This window comes from Sapajus apella, unplaced genomic scaffold (assembly GCF_009761245.1).
Source record: "Sapajus apella isolate SASKATOON/1434 unplaced genomic scaffold, GSC_monkey_1.0 scaffold127, whole genome shotgun sequence".
NCBI classification, from domain to species: domain Eukaryota; kingdom Metazoa; phylum Chordata; class Mammalia; order Primates; family Cebidae; genus Sapajus; species Sapajus apella.
In genome coordinates, this window is record NW_022437067.1 from 95,609 (window position 1) to 118,039 (window position 22,431).

The 22,431-nt window shown below is 62.7% G+C and overlaps 2 protein-coding genes and 1 long non-coding RNA gene across 7 annotated transcripts in view; 1 reads left to right on the forward strand and 2 right to left on the reverse strand.

Annotated features, from left to right (window-relative positions):
* Positions 1 to 6,821, forward strand: part of SAMD11 (sterile alpha motif domain containing 11) — a 17,570-nt gene extending 10,749 nt beyond the window's left edge. Inside the window, exons 6-14 of one of the 2 annotated variants that reach the window (XM_032262027.1) lie at positions 1,490 to 1,579; positions 1,718 to 1,855; positions 3,523 to 3,685; positions 4,450 to 4,565; positions 4,687 to 4,765; positions 4,835 to 5,328; positions 5,520 to 5,644; positions 5,919 to 6,029; positions 6,136 to 6,821. In XM_032262027.1, the coding sequence (XP_032117918.1) occupies positions 1,490 to 1,579; positions 1,718 to 1,855; positions 3,523 to 3,685; positions 4,450 to 4,565; positions 4,687 to 4,765; positions 4,835 to 5,328; positions 5,520 to 5,644; positions 5,919 to 6,029; positions 6,136 to 6,381 (1,562 nt within the window). In that variant the 3' untranslated portion in view covers positions 6,382 to 6,821. Of the gene's footprint in view, positions 1 to 1,489; positions 1,580 to 1,714; positions 1,856 to 3,522; positions 3,686 to 4,449; positions 4,566 to 4,686; positions 4,766 to 4,834; positions 5,329 to 5,519; positions 5,645 to 5,918; positions 6,030 to 6,135 lie in introns of both variants that reach the window. The other variant, XM_032262026.1, reaches the window with a different exon arrangement.
* On the reverse strand, positions 314 to 2,541 carry LOC116539271. 2 transcript variants are annotated; one of them, XR_004263972.1, is made up of 4 exons: positions 2,350 to 2,541; positions 2,068 to 2,230; positions 1,375 to 1,494; positions 314 to 481 (listed from the first exon to the last, which is right to left on the reverse strand). It is a non-coding gene; the product is annotated as an uncharacterized LOC116539271 (long non-coding RNA). The 2 variants fall into 2 exon arrangements; XR_004263971.1 differs by lacking the exon at positions 1,375 to 1,494.
* On the reverse strand, positions 6,429 to 21,740 carry NOC2L (NOC2 like nucleolar associated transcriptional repressor). 3 transcript variants are annotated; one of them, XM_032262021.1, is made up of 19 exons: positions 21,630 to 21,740; positions 21,344 to 21,496; positions 19,366 to 19,540; positions 19,178 to 19,291; positions 18,450 to 18,570; positions 18,278 to 18,368; positions 16,124 to 16,202; positions 15,901 to 16,011; positions 15,291 to 15,404; positions 14,560 to 14,748; positions 14,210 to 14,349; positions 13,491 to 13,602; positions 10,763 to 10,876; positions 10,410 to 10,511; positions 8,668 to 8,811; positions 8,450 to 8,563; positions 7,737 to 7,875; positions 7,296 to 7,388; positions 6,429 to 7,028 (listed from the first exon to the last, which is right to left on the reverse strand). In XM_032262021.1, exons 1-19 carry the CDS (start codon positions 21,653 to 21,655, stop codon positions 6,922 to 6,924), a joined length of 2,238 nt encoding a protein of 745 aa, XP_032117912.1. In that variant the 5' UTR covers positions 21,656 to 21,740; the 3' UTR covers positions 6,429 to 6,921. The 3 variants fall into 3 exon arrangements, with proteins under 3 accessions (XP_032117912.1, XP_032117911.1, XP_032117913.1); XM_032262020.1 differs by having other exon boundaries at positions 19,178 to 19,309; XM_032262022.1 differs by lacking the exon at positions 10,410 to 10,511 and having other exon boundaries at positions 19,178 to 19,309.
* Between the last annotated feature and the right edge of the window lie 691 nt (positions 21,741 to 22,431).

Genomic DNA, 22,431 nt, shown 5'->3' on the forward strand with positions numbered 1-22,431 from the left:
CCGCTCCGCCCCTTCCACCGCTCCGCCCCCTTCCGCCCGCTCCGGCTGCCCAGCGTCACCTCTGCCAGGCTAATGAGGAGGCCTTAGCCCCCAGCAGAACGAGAGAGGCGTTTCCACTGTGTAAGTGGAAAACTGATTGCCAGGAAGTGAGAGGCTTTGCCGACCCCGAGGGTGTGCACCGTGGGCCAGGCAGCAGGTGTGGAAAAGAGCCAGGCTGCCCCAGCCCTGCCGGGACACCTCCCCGCCCGCTGAGTTCTGGCACAGCAGGCTGTGGGGGGCCTGGGCAGCGGTGCCTGGATCTGCGTGCGGCCAGGTGTCCCCCAATCTGTCACTGAGGCGGGGACTCTGGACCAGGCCATGGGATTGACCCTGTCTCTGGGGCTGGGCCTGACGGCTGCCCGGCCAGGATCAATAAGTTATTAGCACCGCTCTGTCAGCTGTAATGTGGGATTGATCGGTGTGGCCGCCGCACTTCCCCAGCCTGATAAAAATGACAGATTAAGGGAATAAGAAAAAGGAATTAGGCCTGGAGCTGACGGCAGGGCGGGCAGCGGGGACAGGCTTGGGAGTCCCACTGCCTAGGCCTCATAGAGGTCTTGGGTCACAGGGGGTGGCCCCTTACCCCACCCACCTAGAGGCCTCATGCGGATGAGGATGGGCCAGAGTCGGAGGGACTGTGGCTGACCCAGGAGATCCCCAGGGCGAGGCGTCAGGGGCTTCGGAGGAGCTTGGGCTGGGTGGGAGGTGGGTACATAGTGCTGTGGTGTGGAATGGGTGTGGTCAGCAGAACCAGAGGGAGGACCTCAGGAGAGTGGGCTGGGCCTGGCCTGGGCCTTCCCTTTGCCAGCTACCGGGCTGTGTTTGGGGCTGGGACTGGGCTGGCTTCATGGCCGAGGAGGTGGTACACCCAGGAGCTCACAGCCTGGCTGGGCAGATGGACAAGGGCGTGACAGCCACACCAGGGTGTTAGCTCAGGCAGGAGTGGGCCAGAGAGGAGGACTTGGGCCTTCTGAGGGCAGGGATGGGTGTGGCCAAGGAGGAAGCCTGGGAGTCGAGAGGCCTCGAGGAGGCTTTGGCGGTCCACAGCCCAGTGACTCACAGAGCAGGAAAAGGTCAGGGGTGAGGTCCTGCCCAGCACGCCTCACCCCACACTGGCGCGGTGGTGCCTGGATTTATTCTCCAGGGGGATACTGGGGGCTCACTACCTGGCACCAGAGGCTGGGCTGGCTGGTAGGGCAGCCGGGTGCCTGCCATGTATCTCTTCCACACACGCACCGGGACCAGGGATGCCTTGTGCCCCTGCCCTGCCACAGCCAGGCGTGATGCCCTCTTCGCTGAAGCCTGGGCCCCCGGCTGAGCAAGGCCTGAACTCACTGGGACCAAGGGCCGCCTGAGAGACGGTGGGTGTGGTCCAGGTGGAGCTGGGGCAGGGGATGGGTCCCCCGTCCATTCCCTGAGCGGCAGGGTGGGCACTCACTACCACCTGCAGGTGACCTGTTGGGCAAGAGGCTGGGCCACTCCTCCCATATCAGCAGCGACTGCTCTTCGGAGAAAAGGGCACGAAGCCAATCCCCCCAAGGTAAGATCCTGGCCAGGGCGAGGGACAGATCGCCAGGAGAGGGGGCAGTCCCGGAGGGCCCCTTGGGGGCAGGGGTTCCAGAGGTGGGTGGTCCTCAGCAGTGCCTGGAGAAGCCTCTCATCCCGGCCTCCCCAGCAGAGGCACTGCTGCTGCCCCCGGAGCTGGGGCCCACCATGGCCCCGGAGGACCAGTACCGCCGGCTCGTGTCGGCACTGAGCGAGGCCGGCACCTTTGAGGACCCTCAGCGGCTCTACCACCTGGGCCTCCCCAGCCACGGTGAGGACCCCCCGCCCCCCACGATCCCGCCACACAAGCCCTTATCACCTCCCCACCCACGTGTAATCGGCCATTCCTGTTGCTGAGGCCCTGCTGACACCAAGGCCAGGCTAGATGCAAGTCCCTGGAGTGTCCCGTCTGCCAGCCGTCCTGCCCCGAGTCCCCTGGGGCAGGCCACACCTCCGTGTCCCCCAGGCTCGTGGCTAACTCACATTTTATATATGGAGAAATGGAGTCGGGGTGGACCCAGGTGAGGGTGGGCGGTGGGCATCTAAGGAGCGCCTCCACAGGCGAGCAAGCTTCCAGACCACAGGGTTAGGGTCTCAGTCGTCTCTCCAGCCGGGAGCTGACCTGCCATACGGCTGCCCCAGGAGCCTGGGGAGGGGCTTTGAGCAGAAAGGCCGGGCTGGGTGCAGTGGGCACTTGGCCACCAGGACTCCCCAGGTGCTGAAGACCCCAGCTGGAGGGGCTGCCTCTGACCCTGTCCACCCCACCTCATGACGTTCTCCAGGGTCACTCCGGGATGCAGCCAGACGCCTTGCCCTGCTGCACGCAGCCTCCCAGGCCCCAGCCGCCTCCTGGCAGGGGAGCTGGGCTTTTCTGGCTAGAGGTGGGTGGGGGCGCCGGGAAAGGAGGCAGGATTCCTCACACCAGACACCGTCCCCCAGGGCAGCTCAGGCACCAAGAGCCTGAATAATTCACCAAATGTTAATAATTTAGAAATCCTCCTTTTTAATTGCTTTCCCTGCTCTGCCTGGGGCCGCTCTGCTGGCCGCGCGGGGGAGGGGGCGCCGGCCGCCGGGGAGCGCGCTGTCAATCAGGCCGCGCCGCCGCCCCCGCCCCCGCCCGGCCGCGGAGCCGGCTGTAAATAACCCCGGCAGCCAACGCGGGGGCACTGGGCCCCGCCGGGATCGATGCGGGCGGCCGCGCCGGCTGGGCTCTGCGGGCTGGCACCCGGCCCGGGGCGGGACCCACCTCCGCTTTCGGGTAATTAATTTATAAACAGAGGCGGCGGTGGACCTGGCGGAGCCTGCACTGTGGGGGCTGCGGGGACTTGGGAGGCCGGGCCTGGGCGGCAGGGAGGGGCCCAGAGACCCGGGACCAGGCGCATTAGACGTGCGCGCCCGCGGGCGCTGCGTGGGCATTGGGGCGTGTGTGGCCACGCGAGACGGTGACCGTGCGCAGCCGGGACGGGACGGCCCCTGTGCTGGTGGGGCCGTGCGGGCCCGGCGCTGCCCTGCCTCTCTGGCAAGCTTCTGCCAGCCGTGTCTACTGCGGGGACCCCACGTCTCCTTGCCCTCGAGGAGGGGGGGGTCCCCTGGGCGGTCGGCCCCCGCTGGTGCTCCTGCAGTCTGGCCGCCCCGCAGGCTCTGCGCCCTCGGGACCTCCGCACAGCACCTCCCTGCGAGGCTCCGGCCTCCTCCCAGGCCAGAGGCCTTTAGGCACCGCTCCCCTGAGGGAAGGGCCTTTCCCCACACCTCCCCGCCCAGCCTCTGGTCTGCGGCCTCGGCCCTGTGGCCGGACAACCTTCTGCCTGGTGCCCGAGACCAGCGCAGGGCCCAGCACAGCCGGGTGGTGTGGTTAGTTCCCACCTCAGTTTACGCCAGAACGCGGGCTGGGGAGGGGTCGAGTAGCTGGGGGGCTCACTGATGTTGTCCCCCACCCAGATCTCCTGAGGGTCCGGCAGGAGGTGGCTGCTGCAGCTCTGAGGAGCCCCAGTGGCCTGGAAACCCACCTGCCCTCCTCCACGGCAGGTCAGCGTCGGAAGCAGGGCCTGGCTCAGCACCGCGAGGCCGCCGCCCCGGCCGCCGGCCCGTCGTTCTCGGAGAGGTACTGGGGTGGCTGCGGTTCTCGGCTTGTTCCTGGGGTGGGCGGGCCGTTCCCGCGGCCCGCACCCCCACGCGCTCAGCACGGCTGATGAGCGCCCCGAGTGTGCCAAGCACCGTGTTCAGGTCTAGCTTTGGATCCGGGCAGAACGTTTCGGGAGTGACACTGCCCTGGGCTGCGGTTTTGACGGCGCGGCGGGGGCGCGTGGGAGAGGCTGAGGCAGATCTGGGGGATCCTGCGGGCCCGGGAACGGGAACTCAAGCCTGAGAAGAGAGGGCAGCTCCAAGTCTGGGACCCTGGGGTCAGTCGGGACGGGTCGGCCAGAGGACTCAGAGCTCGGGGCGGGGGTGTGGGGGACTCCTGGGGTCCAGGAGACTCGGCGGGGCTGGGGGCCTCGAGAAGCGGTGGGGGGCGCCTGGAGACCGAGTCCCCGCCCGGCCCCTGAACCCGGCATCTGCAGCTGCCCCCGCCGCCTCCCGGATTGCGGCTAATGACGCCCCCGCTTCCCCGCCGCCGAGCCCGCAGGGGAGGGGAGCAGGCGGCGCGCAGCAATTACCGCGGCAGCCGCCGCCGCCCGCGGGGTCAGCGCCTCCGCGCCGCCGCCGAGATTAATTGGCGCCGCCGGCGGGGGCGGGGATGTCGCGCGACCCGGGGCAGTAACGAGCTGCGCATCGACCGCCCGCGGGGCCGGCAATTAGCGGAGGCGGCGAGGGGGGCGCGGGGCCGGGACGGGAGCGGGGGCGCCCTCATCGCGCTGCCGTCCGCAGGGAGCTGCCGCAGCCGCCCCCTCTGCTGTCGCCGCAGGATGCCCCTCACATCGCCCTGGGCCCCCCGCTCAGGCCCCCCTTTCTGGGGGTGCCCTCGGCTCTGTGCCAGACCCCAGGTGAGGAGGTGGGCGCGCGTGCCTCGGGTTCTGCGGGGCCTTCGGTTCCCGGGAGCCCAGCCGGCCGGGGTAGGCGGCCGCAGCCTCCGACCCGCGACTCAATGCGCCGTCGTCCCCCCAGGCTACGGCTTCCTGCCCCCCGCCCAGGCGGACATGTTCGTCCGGCAGCAGGAGCTCCTGCGGAAGCAGAACCTGGCCCGGTAGGTGCGGGGCGGCGGGCGGGGAGGCGCGGCCCAGGAGGCGGCTGACCCGCGTCTGCCCCGGCCCAGGCTGGAGCTGCCCGCCGACCTCGTGCGGCCGAAGGACCCGCAGCTGCTGGCGCCCGAGGCCGCCCTGCGCCCCGCCGACGGCGCCGACGAGCTGCAGCGGCGCGGGGCCCTGCTGGTGCTGAACCACGGCGCGGCGCCGCTGCTGGCCCTGCCCCCCCAGGGGCCCCCGAGCTCAGGACCCCCCACCCCCTCCCGGGACTCGGCCCGGCGAGCCCCCCGGAAAGGGGGTCCCGGCTCTGCCTCGGCCCGGCCCGGCGAGTCCAAGATGACAGGGGCCAGGCTCTGGGCTCAAGATGGCTCCGAGGACGAGCCCCCCAAAGACTCGGACGGAGAGGACCCCGAGACGGCAGCTGCCGGATGCCGGGAGCCGACTCCGGGCCAAGCTCCAGCTGGAGGGGCTGGCGCTGAGGGGAAGGGGCTTTTCTCAGGGTCCACACTGCCCTCTTCGCTGCCCCTGGGCTTCCCCTATGCCGTCAGCCCCTACTTCCACACAGGTGGGCACCCCCACACTCTAGATCCTTCCAGGTCGCCTGTGGAAAGGTCTTAGCGGGGAGGGGATCCGTGGGGAGGAAAACGCCCCTTAGGCATCCATCCCACACCTGAGCAATTGGGGCACACGAAGGTCAGAAGACGGGTGGGTACGGGAAAGCCAGCCAGAGCCCTAGTAACACGCCCCACAACTCAGGAACCATGGGGGGACTCTCCGTGGATGGGGAGGAGGCCCCAGCCCCTGAGGACGTCAGCAAGTGGACCGTGGATGACGTCTGCAGCTTCGTGGGGGGCCTGTCTGGCTGCGGAGAGTACACGCGGGTAAGGAGGGGGCCACAGTCCCTGGGGTGGGGCTGGCACTCATGACTTCCCTGGGAAGATGGTATGGTAAGGCCATTCCTGAAGCCCTTTCTCTCCGTAAAAGGGGTGCACGGAGGGGGCCAGACTGCGCCCGTTTTTTGCACTCAATGTCGACTCAAACCCAACACATCTTTTAGGAGATATTCCCGTGAGCTGCACAAACAGCCCTCCTTGGCCCTGCTGGGCTGGAGGATGTAGCAGCCACCTGGATCCTGAGCCTACCTCCCTCTTCCAGGTCTTCAGGGAGCAGGGGATCGACGGGGAGACCCTGCCACTGCTGACGGAGGAGCACCTGCTGACCACCATGGGGCTGAAGCTGGGGCCCGCCCTCAAGATCCGTGCCCAGGTGAGCTGCTGGACGGTGAACAGCCTCCAGACCGCAGCTGGGCACAAAGCCCCCCATGGGTGTGCAGCAGCCCCTCAGGAAGCCCCACCAGGCCCTGTCTCTGCAGGTGGCCAGGCGCCTGGGCCGTGTCTTCTACATGGCCAGCTTCCCTGTGGCTCTGCCGCTGCAGCCACCGACCCTGCGGGCCCCGGAGCGGGAACTTAGCACAGGGGAGCAGCCCTTGTCCCCCACGACCGCCACTTCCCCCTACGGAGGGAGCCACGCCTCTGCCAGCCGAGCTTCGCCCAAGCAGGAGAATGGGACCTTGGCCCTGCTTCCAGGGGCCCCTGACCCATCCCAGCCTCTGTGTTGAGGTGGCCAGGGGTGGGGGGCGCAAACCAACTCCCAGGAGCCACCACATGAACCAACGGCCCTGCCTCCCACCGCTTTATTTCTTTTGGTTTGGGATGCAAAAAAGAAAAACGCTTCAAGGGAAAACATGACTTCAAAGGAAATGAACAAATCTCCAAAGATGGGGTAGGGGTGACCGCAGAGCCTGGTGCTGATGAATGAGGTCTGCAGACCTAGGGCAGAGGAGCTGGAAGGGGCCTGCAGGGCTCCCCAGGAACTGGTCTGTACCTGACATCCAGGTCAGCTTTCCCCCACACCCCGCTGGGGGTGGCGTGACTTAAACGGCGCACAGCTGTGGGGCTCTGGCAGGAGGCAGGCCCCAAGGTGCTGGTTCTACTCCTTGGCAGCCACCCAGGGCGTTTGGGCTTTCATGCTGAAAAATGAATAAAGCCTGTCCACTCTACTGCCTCCCCCAGCTGCACAGACGCTAGCCTCTGGGCCTGACTGCCAGAGAGGTGGCAACACTGGCCGCCAGCCCCCGAAGGTCCCCAGATGGGCTGCCTCAGTCCTCCTCCGAGAGCTGCAGATCCTCCAGCTCGTCCTCCGGCCCCTGGGCCAGCCGCTGCAGCTCCCCAGGGGCAAACCCCGCCTCTGTGTCTGGGTCTCCATCTGTGGGGAGAGACAGAGGCTACATAAATTCTGCTTTATCAGGAAGAAGCCAGCATTGGAAGTTACTCATCACTAATTAATCACGGCACTAATTAATTTATCCCTGCCGCTGCTGCTGGCTGCCAGAGCTGGAAAGAACAGAGCATTTGGCCAGACCTCCCTGGGGAGGGGGAAGCCTGGCCCAGAGCCCCCTTCTCCCACCCACCGCTGCTCAGCCCCCCCCTTGACGGGCTTACAGGCCACACCCCTCACCCCAAGACCACTCACCCTCGGAGCTGCTGCTGTCTCCCTCCTCCTCCTCGCCATCCTCTTCTTTCTTCTCTTCCACTCCATGCCGAGTCCTCAAGGGCCCCAGTATCCCTGGGGAACAAGGAACAGAGCCATATGACTCCCACCCACAGGGTCGACCAGCAAAGGCAGGAAGGTGGCCAGGCTTGCACCCCTGCTGGCTGCCTTCCCTCCACTGGCGGAGAGGGTTACTGGAGAGAACTGGGAGGTCACAGGCCTGGGGGGACGGGTTACCAATTCCAGTAGGCCTTTATCCCAAAGAGGGAGGGAGCCTGCACCAGAAGCCTGGGTAACAGGCTGGCCCCAGCTGGGCCAGAGGCTGTGAGCCCTGCAGGGTGGGTGCAAGTGGCCCTGTGGCTCTGGGAAGTCCCGGAGAGCCGTCATGCCCATTCTTCCCTGGGAGCACCTCGAAGGCCCCACCTCTCTCTGAGAAGTCTTCCGTATCCTCATCCTCTTCAGAGCTGTTCAGGTCAAAGAGGTCTTTAAATTCCTTCCTGTCTTCGTCCTTCCTGTCGGCCACCTTCCTACGTTTGATCTCAGGGAAGTTCAGGTCTTCCAGCTGGAAGGGCAAGGAGTCAGGGCCTCAGGAGCAGGCAGGGGCTGACGGCCACAGCAGAGACGGGCATCACCAGACCCACCACCAGGACCCTGTGGCCAATTTCTAGCCCCTGCTGTTCCCAAATCAGCACAAAGCCATCCTCCAAGTTACTCAGCCCGTGTCCAAGGCCAAAAGCAGCGCCCTTCCTGCTTGGCCCCACCTCCCCCTGCTGCCCACATGCCAGCCTGAACGCTGAGGTCAGTCCAGCCACTCTACCGCCCAGAGCACCGAGCCCATCAGGCCTGAGGGGGTGTGGCCTCCCCTCCCTGGAAACTCCTGGCTCTGGCCGGTTCTGCAACACCTACCCCTCTCCAAGCTGAACCACCTGGGGCAATGCCCCGTCAGGGAAGCCCAGCACCACGGCCCCTGCCGCCTGGCACTGCTTCCAAACCCTCAGCCTGGCCTCAAGTCATAGTGAGCTAGATGTGAAACCCAGCAAATCACACCACACCCCCAGACCCCACCCTAACTGGCACTGGTTCTAAAACCCATCGGATCACACACCCGTCCCCCAGGACCCCGCCCCGAGCCGCACCCGCTCCTTGCCGCTGATCTCCAGCTGGATCTCCCGGTCCCGCAGCTTCCGCCAGCTGCTGTAGTACAATGTCAGTGGGGTCCCCTCTTCCCGGGTCAGCTGCTCCCAGGCTTCCTGGGGTGTTGGGGGAGTTCAGGGTCATGCCTGACCCTGGGCAAACTCCCACATCCCAGCTATACCCTGGCAGGTGTTGGCACTGCCCCCCAGGGCCCACTGACCACTGCCTGCTGGTCAGACACGCCAAATGAGACCCTCTGGCGGCGGCTGCAGATGTGCTCCGAGTTCTCCTGAACCTTCCCAAGCAGCTGCTGCACCTGCCGGCAGTAGTTGGCCACCTTGCACTCCCGGAGGAAGGACTTCAGCTGCGGAAGAGAGGGGTCAGCCACAGGGGCCCAGAGCAGCTCCATGCGCACGGCTGGCTCAGGTCCTGTGCAAAGCCACACGTGGCAGCCACGGGAAGGCATTATACCAGGAGGGGGGACGGATTCCATCTCAGAGCCCAAAGGCACATGTTGCAGCTGGGGTGGCAGAGGCAGAATCAGCCCACCCTCCGGGCCAACCTTGCCTGCTAATCGTCTCTGGAAATATAAGTTTTATGCCGGGCGCGGTGGGTCACAACTGTAATCCCAGCACCTTGGGAGGCTGGGGCGGGCAGATCACCCGAGGTCAGAAGTTCAAGACCAGCCTGCCCAACATGGCAAAACCCCATCTCTGCTAAAACAAAAAAATTAGCCAGGTGTGGTGACAGGTGCCTGTAGGCCCAGCTACTTGTGAGGCTGAGGCTGGAGAATCACTTGAACCCAGGAGGCAGAAGGTGCAGTGAGCAGAGATCGCGCCATTGCACTCCAGCCTGGGTGGCACAGACTCTACCTAAATAAATAAATAAGAGTTTTACTGCTGCACAGCCACGCGTCCATCTTCACGGCTGTTGTGGCTGCCTGTGCATACCCCACAAAGCCTGCCGTGTCTACCTTAACGAAAACATTTCCTGATCCCTACTCCAGACCCCAACCCTGGAACCTTGAGCCCAGAAGCAGAGGTGCCCCAAATCCCAGGTGTCACCACCCCAGAGGACACGGGAGGAAGAGAGGCCGCGGCCTCTGCTGTGAATGCCCCCCTCCCCAGGAAAGGAGGTCCCAGCTCTGAGCGTGTGACAGTCCTGTGTGTGCATGTGACGGAGTGTGGGACACCTACGCACACACCGGTCTAGATGAGCCTCTGCCCAGTTGTGGCTCAAGAGAGCAGCTCCCACCCCGCACCCCACAGACCTCTAACTGGCAAATCTGATTCTAGCCACTAGGGCTAGAGAGCAGGGCCCCCCACCCCCACCATTAGGCACAGCTGTCCCTGAGGTTGGAAACATCTGGGCTGAGCAGAGAGACCTCCTGTAGGGTCCAGAAGCACCTTCTGAGGACAGGGAGAACCACCCACTCCACCCAACCCCTGCCTAAGGTGGGGCTGACTCGGGGTACCTGGCCAGGCAGGCTGGGTCTTCTTGACACCTGAGAGCCTACTACCCACACCAGGGATGGCCTTGGGAAACTGTGTGGCCAGGGACCAGCCTGAGCCAGGGCTGGCACACTCAGTCCCAACACCGAAGATCGGCCATGTGGCTGCAGCCTGCAGAGAGGGCGGCTGTGCTCCTGGGGTCCTTGGCCCATTGCCCAGGCCTGCCCCAAACCTCCTGAATGGCTTAGAACCTGTCAGAGCCTCATGGCCCTCAAGAACACCCTCAGGCTCCCACACCCCATCAGCCCCTACATGGGGGCCCCGGGGAGGAGCTGCCCGTGTCCATACCAGTCAGGCTCGTCCTCGGCCCGGTACCCAGAAGAGTGCACCTCCTACCAGCCTCGGGCAGCTGAGCTCATTGTAAGACAATCTGAGTCGGCCACCAAGCAGCCCACCGTGCTGAGGGCTGGGGACTGGAGCGGGCAGGTGAGGGGGTGGGCAGGACACACACCTGCAGGACCACAGGCAGGGCCAGCTCGGGGAAGGCGATGCAGTGTGCCTGGCTGTGCAGGTACTCCAGGGTGAGGTCGTAGAGCTGCTCCACCAGGCCATCCTGAGAGCAGGGGAGGGCCCAGTGCGTGAGGTAGAGGCGAGGGGCCGGGCACTCGGGCCCCAACCCTCAGGCTGTCAGGTCAGCCCCATCTCCAGGGCAGGGACTCAAGGAAGAGGCCCCCAGGCCCCCAGCCCTGGAGACCATGAAGGTCCATGCTTGACCTCTGAGGGTGCCAGCCCCTCCCATCCACCTTGGCACTGCCAACCGCATCCCGGAGCTGCCCCGGCTCCTCCCCAGGAGGCCAGTCTCACCCGGTATGCTTTCTCCTGCAGGTTGGCGTTGGACAGCTTCAGGATCACGGAGAAGTTGATGGGCTTGGAGCTCATGCGCCCGGGCCTCCTGTTGAAGTCGACCTGCTGGAACATCTGCCCCGAGGGCGTGTCAGGCTCTGCCTCGACCCTGTGCCAGGATGCACCCTGGTCCTCAGGCTTCAGCACAAGACCTGACCTGAGACCAGAGATGAGCAGCCAGACATGGCACCAGCCCCGTGGCCCCACACAGCCTGCTGTGTCGCAGAGTGAGGCTCTGCTCAGCAAAGAAGGACCAGGAACACAGGCCCTCTCCCAAAATCCTGGGAAGCACTAAGGATCCGTGTCTGGAGACCTAGAGTTCCCCGCCACACTGTACCAGGACAGCCCCGTTCCCGATGACATGGCCCCAAGGCCCGCCCCAGCCCTCAGCACGGCAGTGCCACGTGGGGCTGCGTCCCCAACAGCCAGAGGACGAGGCAGCACCAGCGAGGAGCGCTGAGCACAGGCGGGGATGGATGGAGGTTGCGGGAGGCCTGGGCACCCCTTCAATCCGTATCTCCACAGAAGCCACAAGCCGTGGGCCTCCGCGGGACGTGCCAGGAAAAGCAGAGAGGGAGTCTAGTCCGGCTTCTCAGCCTTGTGACCCCTCCCCAACCACCAGGAGACCCCTCACACAGGGGCCCTCAGGCTGTGAACCAGAGAGATCCAGGATACGTGCTGGGGTACCCAGAGGTCAGAAGCAGGTTACGGGGGCACAAGCAGGGAAGCCCCAGGAAGAGACCCCACTCAGCAGGGGTGGCTGCTGGACACCAGCTCAGCTCCAGATGGAAAAACACCCCAGCAGGGATGAACTCCTGGGAGGGCAGTGCCTTTTCTCTAGCCTGGGCTGAAGTATGGGTGGATGAGTGGGTTCCTGCCCAGGCACCAAAGGAAGGGTGGACGCAGCCTACAGCTGAGGGCTTTGCTTTCGCCTTTGGGGTTTGCTTTTTCCAGGAGAAGCCTGCATCCCTGCATGAGAGGGGCCTTCAGCGTGCAGCTACAGTGAACCAGGGCAGTGCAGAGGTCAAGAAACACGGACGCTGCAGCAGAGCATGCGGCCAGGGGAGACAGGGCACAGGGGACAGGCACGAAGCATGTGGGGAGCTGGCTGGCAGAGCTGCAGGTCCACAGCGGGGAAGCCAAGACAGGGGCCAGGCCAAGGACTGGGCAGTCAGAGGCCACGCTGGCTGCCATGGGAGTGAACATGGCTTCCCACAGACGTTCACACAGTCACAAAGTACAGCATCCCTGCCTCGGTGGAAGGGCAATCAGAACATGCCTGGGGCTTCCATACCTTCTGGACCTGGCAACCTAGGGACCCAGCCCCAAGGACAGGTGTGACATGATTCTGAGCCTTCATGAGACTAATAGCTCATTAACTAGGGTAGAGATCGTGAATTCCTAAATTTATGGTGGGCTGGTACCCAGCCCACCCACCAAATGTCAAAGTTTCAGACTCCAACCTTTCCTGACCTGACTGGCATGTGCACGTGCACAAATGCATACAAGCACACACAGATACATATGCACAGATGCATGCAAGTACACACACACGCACAGGTAGACACACATGCACACACACAGGTGTACATATGCACACACACAGCTACATAGATGTATGCAAACACACATGTACAGGAACATACAGTGTACACGTACACATGCATAACTATATACAGATGCATGCAAGTACACGTGCACGGACACGTACACACACACAGGTGTACACATGCACTGGTACATATGCACAGATGCATGCAAATACACACACAGGTACAGACAGACACATGGGTGTACACATGCACACACACAGCTAGATGCGTGCAAGTACACCCACACGCACAGGCACATATGCACGTGCACAGATACATACACCCACAGGTGTACACAGGTATGTATACACAGATGCATGCAAATATGCCCACATACACAGGTACATACACGTGCATGCACACAGGTGCATATATGCACACATGCACAATGAAATACACTGTGCAAGTACGCTCACATGCACAGATACACACGCAAAAACACAAGTACATATACATGCACACAGGTGTACACATGCACAGGTATGTATGCACGGATGCAAGCGTGCACACGCACAGGTACATACGTACACAAGGGTGTACACATGCATACAGCCACATACACAGATGCGTGCAAGTACGCCCACACGCACAGGTACATACACAGATGCATACAAGTGCATACACACAGGCGTATACATGCATACACACACAAGTACGTATGCATGCACACAGGTATGCAAGCACGCACACAGGTACATATGCAGATGAATGCAAACATGCACACGCACAGGTACATATGCACCCACACAGGTGTACACATGCACACACACAGGTACATGCGTGTGCACTGGGCGGGCCATTCGGAGTGCACGGCTCAGCAATCAGACTCGGGCTTTCGCCCAGTGCTCCCTCCTAACGCCAGTCCTGGGGAAGCACCTACAGGGTCAGGGTCTGGCCCCCTCAAGCGCAGCCCTGGCAGCAGCTGTCTTCATCCCCAGTGGCCCCACATCTACCAACGCTGCCCCTGGCTCACGGAGGAGTGTCCTCAAGACACCCACAACAAGGAGGCGGCCAGAGCTCTGGGAGGTCGCCGGATGGCTCAGCACAGACTCCCCAAGCGGCAGATGCTCCCCACAGGAGCAGGCAGCCCCACTCACCTCCAGGATGAAAGGCAGCACTGGGATGAAGGCCCCCGAGCTCCCCGAGAGCAGTGTCAGGGCACGGATGCAGTGCATTCGCAGCGGGTAGAAGCGGGCAGTGGGGATGAGCCTGGGCATGGGAAAGCGTGTGAGCAGAGGCTCGGGCAGCCCCTGCCCCACGCCCTGCTGTCTTGGACCCCCTCCCCACTAAAGGCATCAGATCCCTCAAGCAGAACAAGGCCAGTCTCAACCTGAAGGGTCTGCCTCCTTGCTCAGCTACGAGGCTTCGGGGGCCTCATCCAGCTTTCTCCTTAATTTCATTTTAACATAGTGCCAGGAATCGTCTGTCCCTGCTTTCCTGCTTCTTCCCTTGACCTCCCTTCCCAACTTTGGGTTTCTAAGGCTCAGGCAGACAGAGATGCCCCTCCTGGCCAGAGAGGCCACAGACGTGTCCGACCACAGTGCAGCTTCCACCTTTTCCTGCTGTAGCTCCTTCCCTGCCCCCACCCTCCCAAATGCTCACACTCAAAACATGGAGCACTGTACCAGACATGCTTCACCCACGAACCCACGTCACAGACCCAAATTAACTGCAGACTGCACAGGGACCCCAGCCCTTCCTCAGGGACGGCCAGGACACAGACTGAGGCCCCAAGACCCTGAACACCAGAGGCACTGTCCCAGCTCAGTTGCTTCTCCTGACCCTCCCGGACAGCCCTGCCCACCCCACCACTCACTTGATGCAGCCGATGATGACCTGGGCAAGGGGATAGACCAAGGGCTGCAGGGCTTCGCTGGGGCCCACGGTGCTCAGGACCCGGCACCACAGGTAGAGGCAGTGCACATACTGCCAGTTGTACACAGACTGGTACGTCTCCTGCCCAGGGAGAACCACGTCAGCTCCCGGCCGGACTGGGTCACCTCCTCACCTGCACACCTCCCCACCCTTACCCCAGCTGCAAGACCCACGGCACCAAGGAGCTGGGCTGCCTCCAACAGACTCGAGGAGGCCCCAAGCCCTGCCGAGGGTCGGGCCCCTGGGCTGCCCCCCACACCCGGCCCGAGCCTGAAGGGCCACACCACACACCTTCTTGCGGGTGGTCATGGCGTTGCGCAGGTGGATGGCCAGCTGGCGGATGTACAGGAAGGCGTGCTGGTAGGCCACACCCGGTTCCAGGGCCAGCAGCTCCGTCAGGGTTCGCTGCATGAAGCTGATGAAGGGGAGGGCGCCAGGCGAGGTGAACCTGCAGTTCCTCACGTACGTGATGTACATTTGCTGCAGAGGGACCCCAGTCAGAGCCCCTGGGTTCGGGGCCTTGCAGCTCCACTGCCCGCTCTAGGCCCCCTGTGAACATCTGGGCCTTTTCCTCACAGCTGGGCCTCGAGGAAGAGCTGCAGCCCTCACCCCATGTGCACACCAGCCTCAGGCCTGGCAGGAGCTGGGGCAGAAGCTCTTGCTGCACACTGAGCCGGTGTGGGGGCCACTCACGGCTTGGGGCGGGCAGTAGAAGCTGCCCTGACCATGGCCCCAGGTCCCAACTCCCCCCAACACCCAGTGTCCCCCTCCAGCTAGGAAGGCCCTCACTTGGTGGAGCTTGTGTGGAGCAGGGTCCAGGTGGGGCCCTGGAGGCCAGGGTTCTATTCCCTACCACGGCCAGCTGCTCTGTGAGAAATTCGCGATCCAAGGGCCCAGGTCTGCCCAGACCCGCAGTGCAAGGCCCACTGAGGGGCACCAACTGCACAGGCAGCCTGCCCCACCCATAGACTGGCATTTCCAACACAGACACTGAGGGACACAGAGGCAGAGCCCACCACTACCTTGAGGACGGGGCCGAGAAAAGCATCCTTCTTGTGCCGGCAGACTCTGCTGAGGACCAGGAAAGCCAGTACCCGCAGGGATTCCTCTCCCGTGCTCCACATGACCACCATTCTCTGCACAAAATCAGACGTCACTGCCGGCCCCCCGGCCTCCTCAGCTAGGATGCCCCAGGGAAGGCACACCCTCCCCAGCCAGGCAAAGGCTGCCATGGCCACCAGCTCTTCCCGAAACACCTCGGTGGAGCCGCGAGTTAGGCGCTCAGTTACAGAAGTGAAAACAGAACAGGCATGTTAATCGTTGAGAGAAGACGACCCCGAAAACCTACTGCGTCAGACACACCAACCTAGGTCAGACCACGTTGGGAAGAGGACACCTCACCGTGGCTCTGCTCACAGACTGAGCCACGCTGCCCGTGTGGGTGGGGGCTCCTTGAGACGGGAACCCTGGGTGGGGGTGGTGGCCAGGTGCTTCTGTGATCTCTGGTCAAGTGGAGCCAGTGGGGTGTGGGCACCACCTGACCTGTGCCCGGCCAGGAGTGAGATGTGGTGGGGGAAGCCACGTGGCCCCCCAGCCCCATGACAGACACAGGGAGGGGACTGGGCCACCCACCTTGAGCAGCATGCGGCACTGCTTGGGGAAGGTCAGGAAGCAGGGCACCAGCGCGCTGATATGCCGCAGCACGGCCGCCAACACGGTCACCTCCGCCAGACAGGACACCAGCTGGGGGCAGGAGGGGACAGTGAGGCCCCACACCAATGCATTCTGGGAGGCAAGCAAGGACTGGACCAATGGATACAGCCAGGTCCCCGTGCCCTCCCCACCAGAACTGCACCTGTATGACCGAGCCCAGGTATGCCTTGATGTCCACACGGAGCTTCCCCCACAGAGGGCTGCTGGATGGCTGCAACATCCTGCAGAGAGATCACCCATCCCTGTCTGGGAAGCCCCACGGCTCGAACCCGAGGCTGCACAGCATGCTGGTGCATATCCTGGCCAGCACAGCATCCAGAACCCTGCAGGGAGACCCCCTTCTCGCCCCTCAAAAAAGCTGAGAGGCCCTTACAGCTGGACAGACACTGGGGCTCAGTAGGACCCTCTCAACGGTACCAGCCCCTCCCTCAGCGGCTGTGAACTCCCATCTGCCCCGGGCCCAGGGTTGGCCACCTCCATGAGTCCCCATAAGTCCCAGCCTCCAGCTCCCTCCCTCAGACTTGAACCTCTTCTAGGTCCCCTTGGTCACACCCCCACCATGGGACCACGAAACCCCTGCGCCCGGCAGTTGGCACTCAGCACCTCTGGGATCTGACCCAGGCACCACCAACTGACACAAGCTAGTTTTTTTCGGCCCACATTTGCTGCACAAAGGGAAAAAAAACAGAGGCCAAGTGTGGAGGCTCATACCAGTGGTCACTGCACTTCGGAGACCGAGGCAGGAAGATCACTTAAGCCCAGGAGTTTGAAACCGACCTGGGCAACATAGTGAGATCCTGTCTCTACGAAAACGTACAAAAAAATCGACCGGGCGAGGTGGCTCACGCCTATAATCCCAGCACCTTGTCTCACAAGGTCAGGAGTTCAAGCCCAGTCTGGCCAACATGGCAAAACCCCGTCTCTACTAAAAAAATACAAGAACTAGCAGGGCACAGTGGCTCATGCCTGTAATCTCAGCTACTTGGGAGGCTGAGGTAGAATTGTCTGAACCTGGGAGGCAGGGGCTGCAGTGAGCTGAGATCGTCTGAACCTGGGAGGCAGAGGCTGCGGTGAGCCGAGATCGCGCCACTGCACTCCAGCCTGAGCTAGACTCCATCTCAAAAAAAAGTAAAAAAATTATCCAGACCTGGCGGCATAGTCCAGTTACTCAGGAGAATAAGGTGGGAGAATCACTTGAATCCAGGAGGTAGGTGTTGCAGTGACCTATGATCACACCACTGCATTTCACCCTGGGGACAGAGCAAGACCCTGTCTCTTACGAAAAACAAAGCATTCAGAGCCCACATAGCAGGTCCTCAGTGAAAGCTGCAGAAGCATGGAAGGACAAAGGGCAGGCCCCAGAAAGGCCCCGTCCCCAGCCCTCCTCGCACCTGCACTGACACTGGTTGCTGGGCACCTGCAGCTGCTCCCCCACGGCCTGGCCACCTCTGGTGCAGCCGCTGCCTAGACAAGGGTCCCCGACCTGGTGGCTCAGGCTGCAGTGCCTGTTGCCCCCCAATCGCCGCCTGTCGCTCCACCCTGTCTGCCAGTTTTCCCATCCCCCGGACAGCACTGCCTCCATGTGGACACAGCTCAGCTCTATCCAGCCAGCCCCAACCACTACCCAGCAGTGACATTGCCCCCATCTCCTGAGCCACTGTTCCCTGCCCCAAGATGCTGACGAGGCCTCTCCCGTGGGTCTCCTTTCTTCCTTTGGAAAGTGTACTGGGGCAAGTTGAACTCCAGGCCTCCACAGCTTCAAGGTCACATGGCTGCACGGCCCCCCGGACCGCAGCGTGATCCACTCTACCCAATGCTCTGCTGTGCAGCCGTCTTCTCCTTCCCCGGCCTTCTCTGCCCAGCCTTCCTTTAAGGGGGAAGTTGAGGCCCTCAGGCTGTCAGCACTGATGAGGCTCCTGTCTACAGACACACCCAGCTCCGGGAGACAGGCCAACCACAGTGCAAAAGCCAAGGAGCATGGACAGGACCTACAACATCCTTATGACGCGGAGGAGAACAAAAACCCTAACCTGGGAAAATCTGACAGCAAAAGGCGGTTGCACACTCCACCCTTCTCAGACTGAGCGGACAACGTGTCTTTTTAGGAAGGAAAGAAGGCGGGGCTGATCCAACTGGTCCCCAGTGCCAGCCTCATCCCAAGGGTCCCTTGTGCCCCCCTGCCTGCTCACGGTCCCTAAGAAGAGCCTGGCTCTGTCCTGGCCACAAGGCCTCTGGCTTTTGCTGTGTGTGGTCCTCACCCACCTTTCACCCCCCCCCCTCACCCCTTCCCTCTCACCTGCTGCTGTCTTTTGACACCTTCCCGAACAGAAGCTTCTGGAGACAGCCAATGAGATCTCTCATGCAGAAGGTGACCAGAGCGTTGAACACTGCAACAAAAGGGCCTAGCTGCACTCATGGGACAGAGACGGCAACAGAGAACATGAATGCCGGGCTCCCCCAGCGCTCACCAGCACTGTCTGTGACCTGGAATTTGTTGGCCTCAGCACTTTCCGGGTCTCCCTGGGTGGTGGCCACGGCTGCTCGGAATGCCTGCGCCACTTCATGGAACAGCCTTGGAGTGAGGCGGTGCTGAAGGAGCAAGAGTAAGTACCAGGGACGTCAAGGAAGCAAAGACTGCACTCAGCAGAGTGTAAACCGTGAGAGGAAGGCACCCTCACCCTCACCTTCAGATGCAGGGCAGAGGTGGGCGTGGGGCCACAGAGCCCCATACTGGTAACAAAAACGGAAACAAAGTCTAGACTCCTCTGGGAAGGGGAGGGAGTCTGGCTCAGGAGCCCCAGGGAAAGGGATGGGGGTTCCAGATCCCGGACTACGGCCAGCTCCAGGTGGTATCTGGAGCTCTCTCTATCCTAATCCCTGCAAAAACTGCTGTGAAAGGCTCTGCAGGACCCCAGCTCCACCCACCAACAAAGGTACAGACAGTCCATCCCACCTGCAGTGGAGCTGCCCTGGGGGAGCAGAGAGCCAAGAGCCCCTGGAATCTGCCCAAAGCTGAGCACACGGTGCTGGGGCAACCAAGCAGGAAGATCGGCGTGCCGTCACTTGTGCTGAATGGGGCTCCGGTGTCCCCTGCTGGACAAGGCCTCCTCCACCAGCACAGCCTCAGGCCCCTCTGGTGGGGAGAGGGCAGATTCCTGCCTGGGGGACCCGGCTGCCCCCTCTTGCTGCTGCTCACCTTTGCTGCCTGTTTCCATCTTTCAACCATGGCGAGACTCACAGGAACAGAATTCTTTTTCCCCTTCAGCCCTCTGGGGACTGTGTCTCCATCATCCTCCTCCTCGCTGGCTTCCTGCACAGAAAGGCTGAGCTGAAGGACAGTACAGAGGCTACAACTGCCCCTCCCAGTTCTGCCCAGGCCCTCACCTCCAGCACATCTGGCAGGGAGTGGAACGGCTCCTCTTCCTCTTCAGAGCTATCTGAGTCGCTGAAATTTAGCAGGCTCTGATCGTTCTCCTGCAGGAACTTATAGAACTCGGGGTCTTTGTCCTTCAGCCGAGAGAGCTGGTCTTTGTGCTCAGAGGCAAGGCCTTTACGCTGGCTGAGAAGGCAGAAGTCAGCGACCCCAGTAGAAAGTGGACGTGGAGGGGGCGGGGAGAGGCGTGGAGGGGGCGGGGAGAGGCCTAGAGGGTTCGCCTGCTTCCTTCACAAGAGTTACCAACAAGCAAGGCAGGAGGATCGCCAAGAGGTACCCATCTCTCCTACCCAGCAGCCTCTCTACAACATACCCTCAGACCCAACATACAGGACTCCCAGCCCTGGTCTCCCTGGACTGGCTGTGCCTGCGCCATGTCCCACCTCGGTTGCTGGTAACTTCACCCTTCAGGGGCTCAGATGAAAGACAAATGTGTCTCTAACACCCAGCATGCAACCTGTCATCACATCTTACCAGCAACATTCTCAAAACTGTTCTCGCCTCTTCTCAAAACACCACATAGCTCAACTCTCAGTTAACATAAAGATCTCTCCTGCTGGGCGCAGTGGCTCATGCCTGTAATTCCAACACTTTGAAAGGCTTAAGCAGGCAGATCACCTTAGGTCAGGAGTTTCAGACCAACCTGACCAACGTGGAGAAACCACATCTCTATTAAAAACACAAAGTTAGATGGGTGTAGTGGTGTATGCCTGTAATCCCAGCTACTTGGGAAGCTGAGGCGGGAGCATCACCTGAACCCAGGAGGTGGAAGGTGCAGTGAGTTGAGATTGCACCACTGCAGCCCAGCCTGCGTGACAAAGCGAAACCCCATCTCAAAGAAAAAGTCTCTCCGTTTCCACCCTTGCCACCAACAAGGAACTCCACAGCTCAAACCTGGAAGTAACTTCCTGTTTTACACAGTACGACAGTCTAGGGCACCTGGCTCTTCACTGCCCCAGCCACATTCACCTCTGTAGTGTCCTCAAATGCTCTCACCACAAGGCCTTCGCTGTTCCTGCTACCTGAAATCACCGGACACGCTTCCCCTACTGTCTGCGTGGCTTCCTCACTCCCGGTCTTTACTCAGACATCATCTTCTCAAACAGCCACATCTGCCTCACCCTGTTTTTTTTTTTTTTCCCCAGAGACAGAGTCTCACTCTACCACCCAGGATAGAATGCAGTGGTGCAATCTCTACTCTCTGCTCAACGCAACCGCCGCCTCACAGGTTTAAATGATTTTCCTGCCTCAGCCTCCGGGACAGTTGGGACTGCAGGTGTGTGTGCCACCACACCCGGCTACTTTTTTTTCTTTCTTTTTTGAGACGAAGTCTCGCTGTCGCCCAGGCTGGAGTGCAATGGCGCGATCTCGGCTCCCTGCAACCTCCACCTCCCGGGTTCAAGCGATGCTCCTGCCTCAGCCCCCCGAGTGGTGGGGATTACAGGCGCGCGCCACCACGCCCGGCTCATTTCTGTAGTTTTAGTAGACGTAGTGTTTCCTTATGTTGGTCAGGCTGGTCTCGGAACTCCTAAGGTAATCCGCCCGCCTTGCTGGGATTACAGGGGTGAGCCACCGCGCCCGGCCGCCGCGCCTTCTAACAGAGCACCTCGGCTCCCCCGCACCTCTCTCACCAGCCTCCCTCGCCAGCGCTCATCTCCGTTCTGCTACACTGCACGCAGTCACCCAAGACCGCGAGAGCTCTCCTAGATCGGAAAGAGGCTTTTGCAGAACTCACCAACACACGCCCACACGCCCCAGGACGGGGTTTGGCGCCGCGCAGGAGCTCAGTAAACCTCGGATAAAGACTAGGTTAGGCCGAAGGAACTGGAGGGCAGGGGTCGGAGGCCCTTCGGCTCGGCCCCGAGACCTCGTGGCGGGGGGGGCCACAGGGCTACCAAGGGGGCCCTGCTCACGCACGCCCCCGCTCACCTTGCCGACGGGCTCCCTCCCGGCTCGTCCGGACTCCGCGCAGCCTCGCGCGCCTCCCGCGTCTCCGCTTCTGGGGTGTTTTCGGACTCGGACTCGGACTCGGTGTCAAAGCCCGAGGCTAGGAACTCGTCCACCGTCAGCTCCGCCAGGCGCCTGCGGGTCACGCAAGAGTCACAGCTGCCCGCAGGCCCAGCTGGCCCCAGCCCCGCTGAGAGGAGCAAGAAGACCTCTCCTGGACGCAGACACCCACCGGCAGGCCGAACCGACCCTCGGACCCACGGCTTACCTCTTGCGTCGCTTTGCAGACGCCATGACACCAGCCTGCGGCGTGCGCCCCACTTCCGGTCCCAGAATGCCGCGCGTGCTGCGCACTTCCGCCGCGCAGGCCCCGCCCCGTTACCCGCCCCGCCCAGCCGAGTGGCTCTACGGTTCTCCGACCGCCGCGCAGCCGGCCACGGGGCGGGCGGGCGCGTTCGCATGCGAGGTGCGGACTCAGCGCCTGGCTCCGTGGGACGCGGCGACACCGGTGCTCCTCTCCACCCCGGGAAGAGAGGCCGGGACCCCCACCGCGCCCGCAGCCCAGCCGAGGCTCCGAGGGCGCGCGCCTGCGAGGATGCCAGGCTGCGACAGCGGGGCCCCTATGTAAAGAGCTACCACAAATCAACAAGAAGTCCAGTGGGAAACACGAGGGGCGGTGGAGGTTGCACCGATGCTGACGGCCCGAGGCCCGGGCTGGCCTCGCCGGACCCGCGGAGCAGGGCGCTCCCGTTCAGGGCCCGTTGGGCGCCGACGGCCGCTCTTCCGCGGCCCTGCCCGGGGATGCTGTACGGGACGAAGGCGGTGGCGGGGCCGCTGCTTCCTTCCCCGCTGCCAGCCTGAAACCCGCGGGCCCAGGCAGCCAGACCCCGCGACAGGGGCGCACGGGCGCAGCGCGGCTCCCCCAGCCCCAGCGCTGCAGGGGCGCGCGAGGAGGACGCGGGCGAAGTGGTCTGGACTGCCGGTACTCCAGCCTGGGCTCAGGCTCTGCACGCGGGACCCCGGGGCTTCCAGGAGGAGGGCAAGATAGGGGGGTGGGGGGGGGCTTCTCC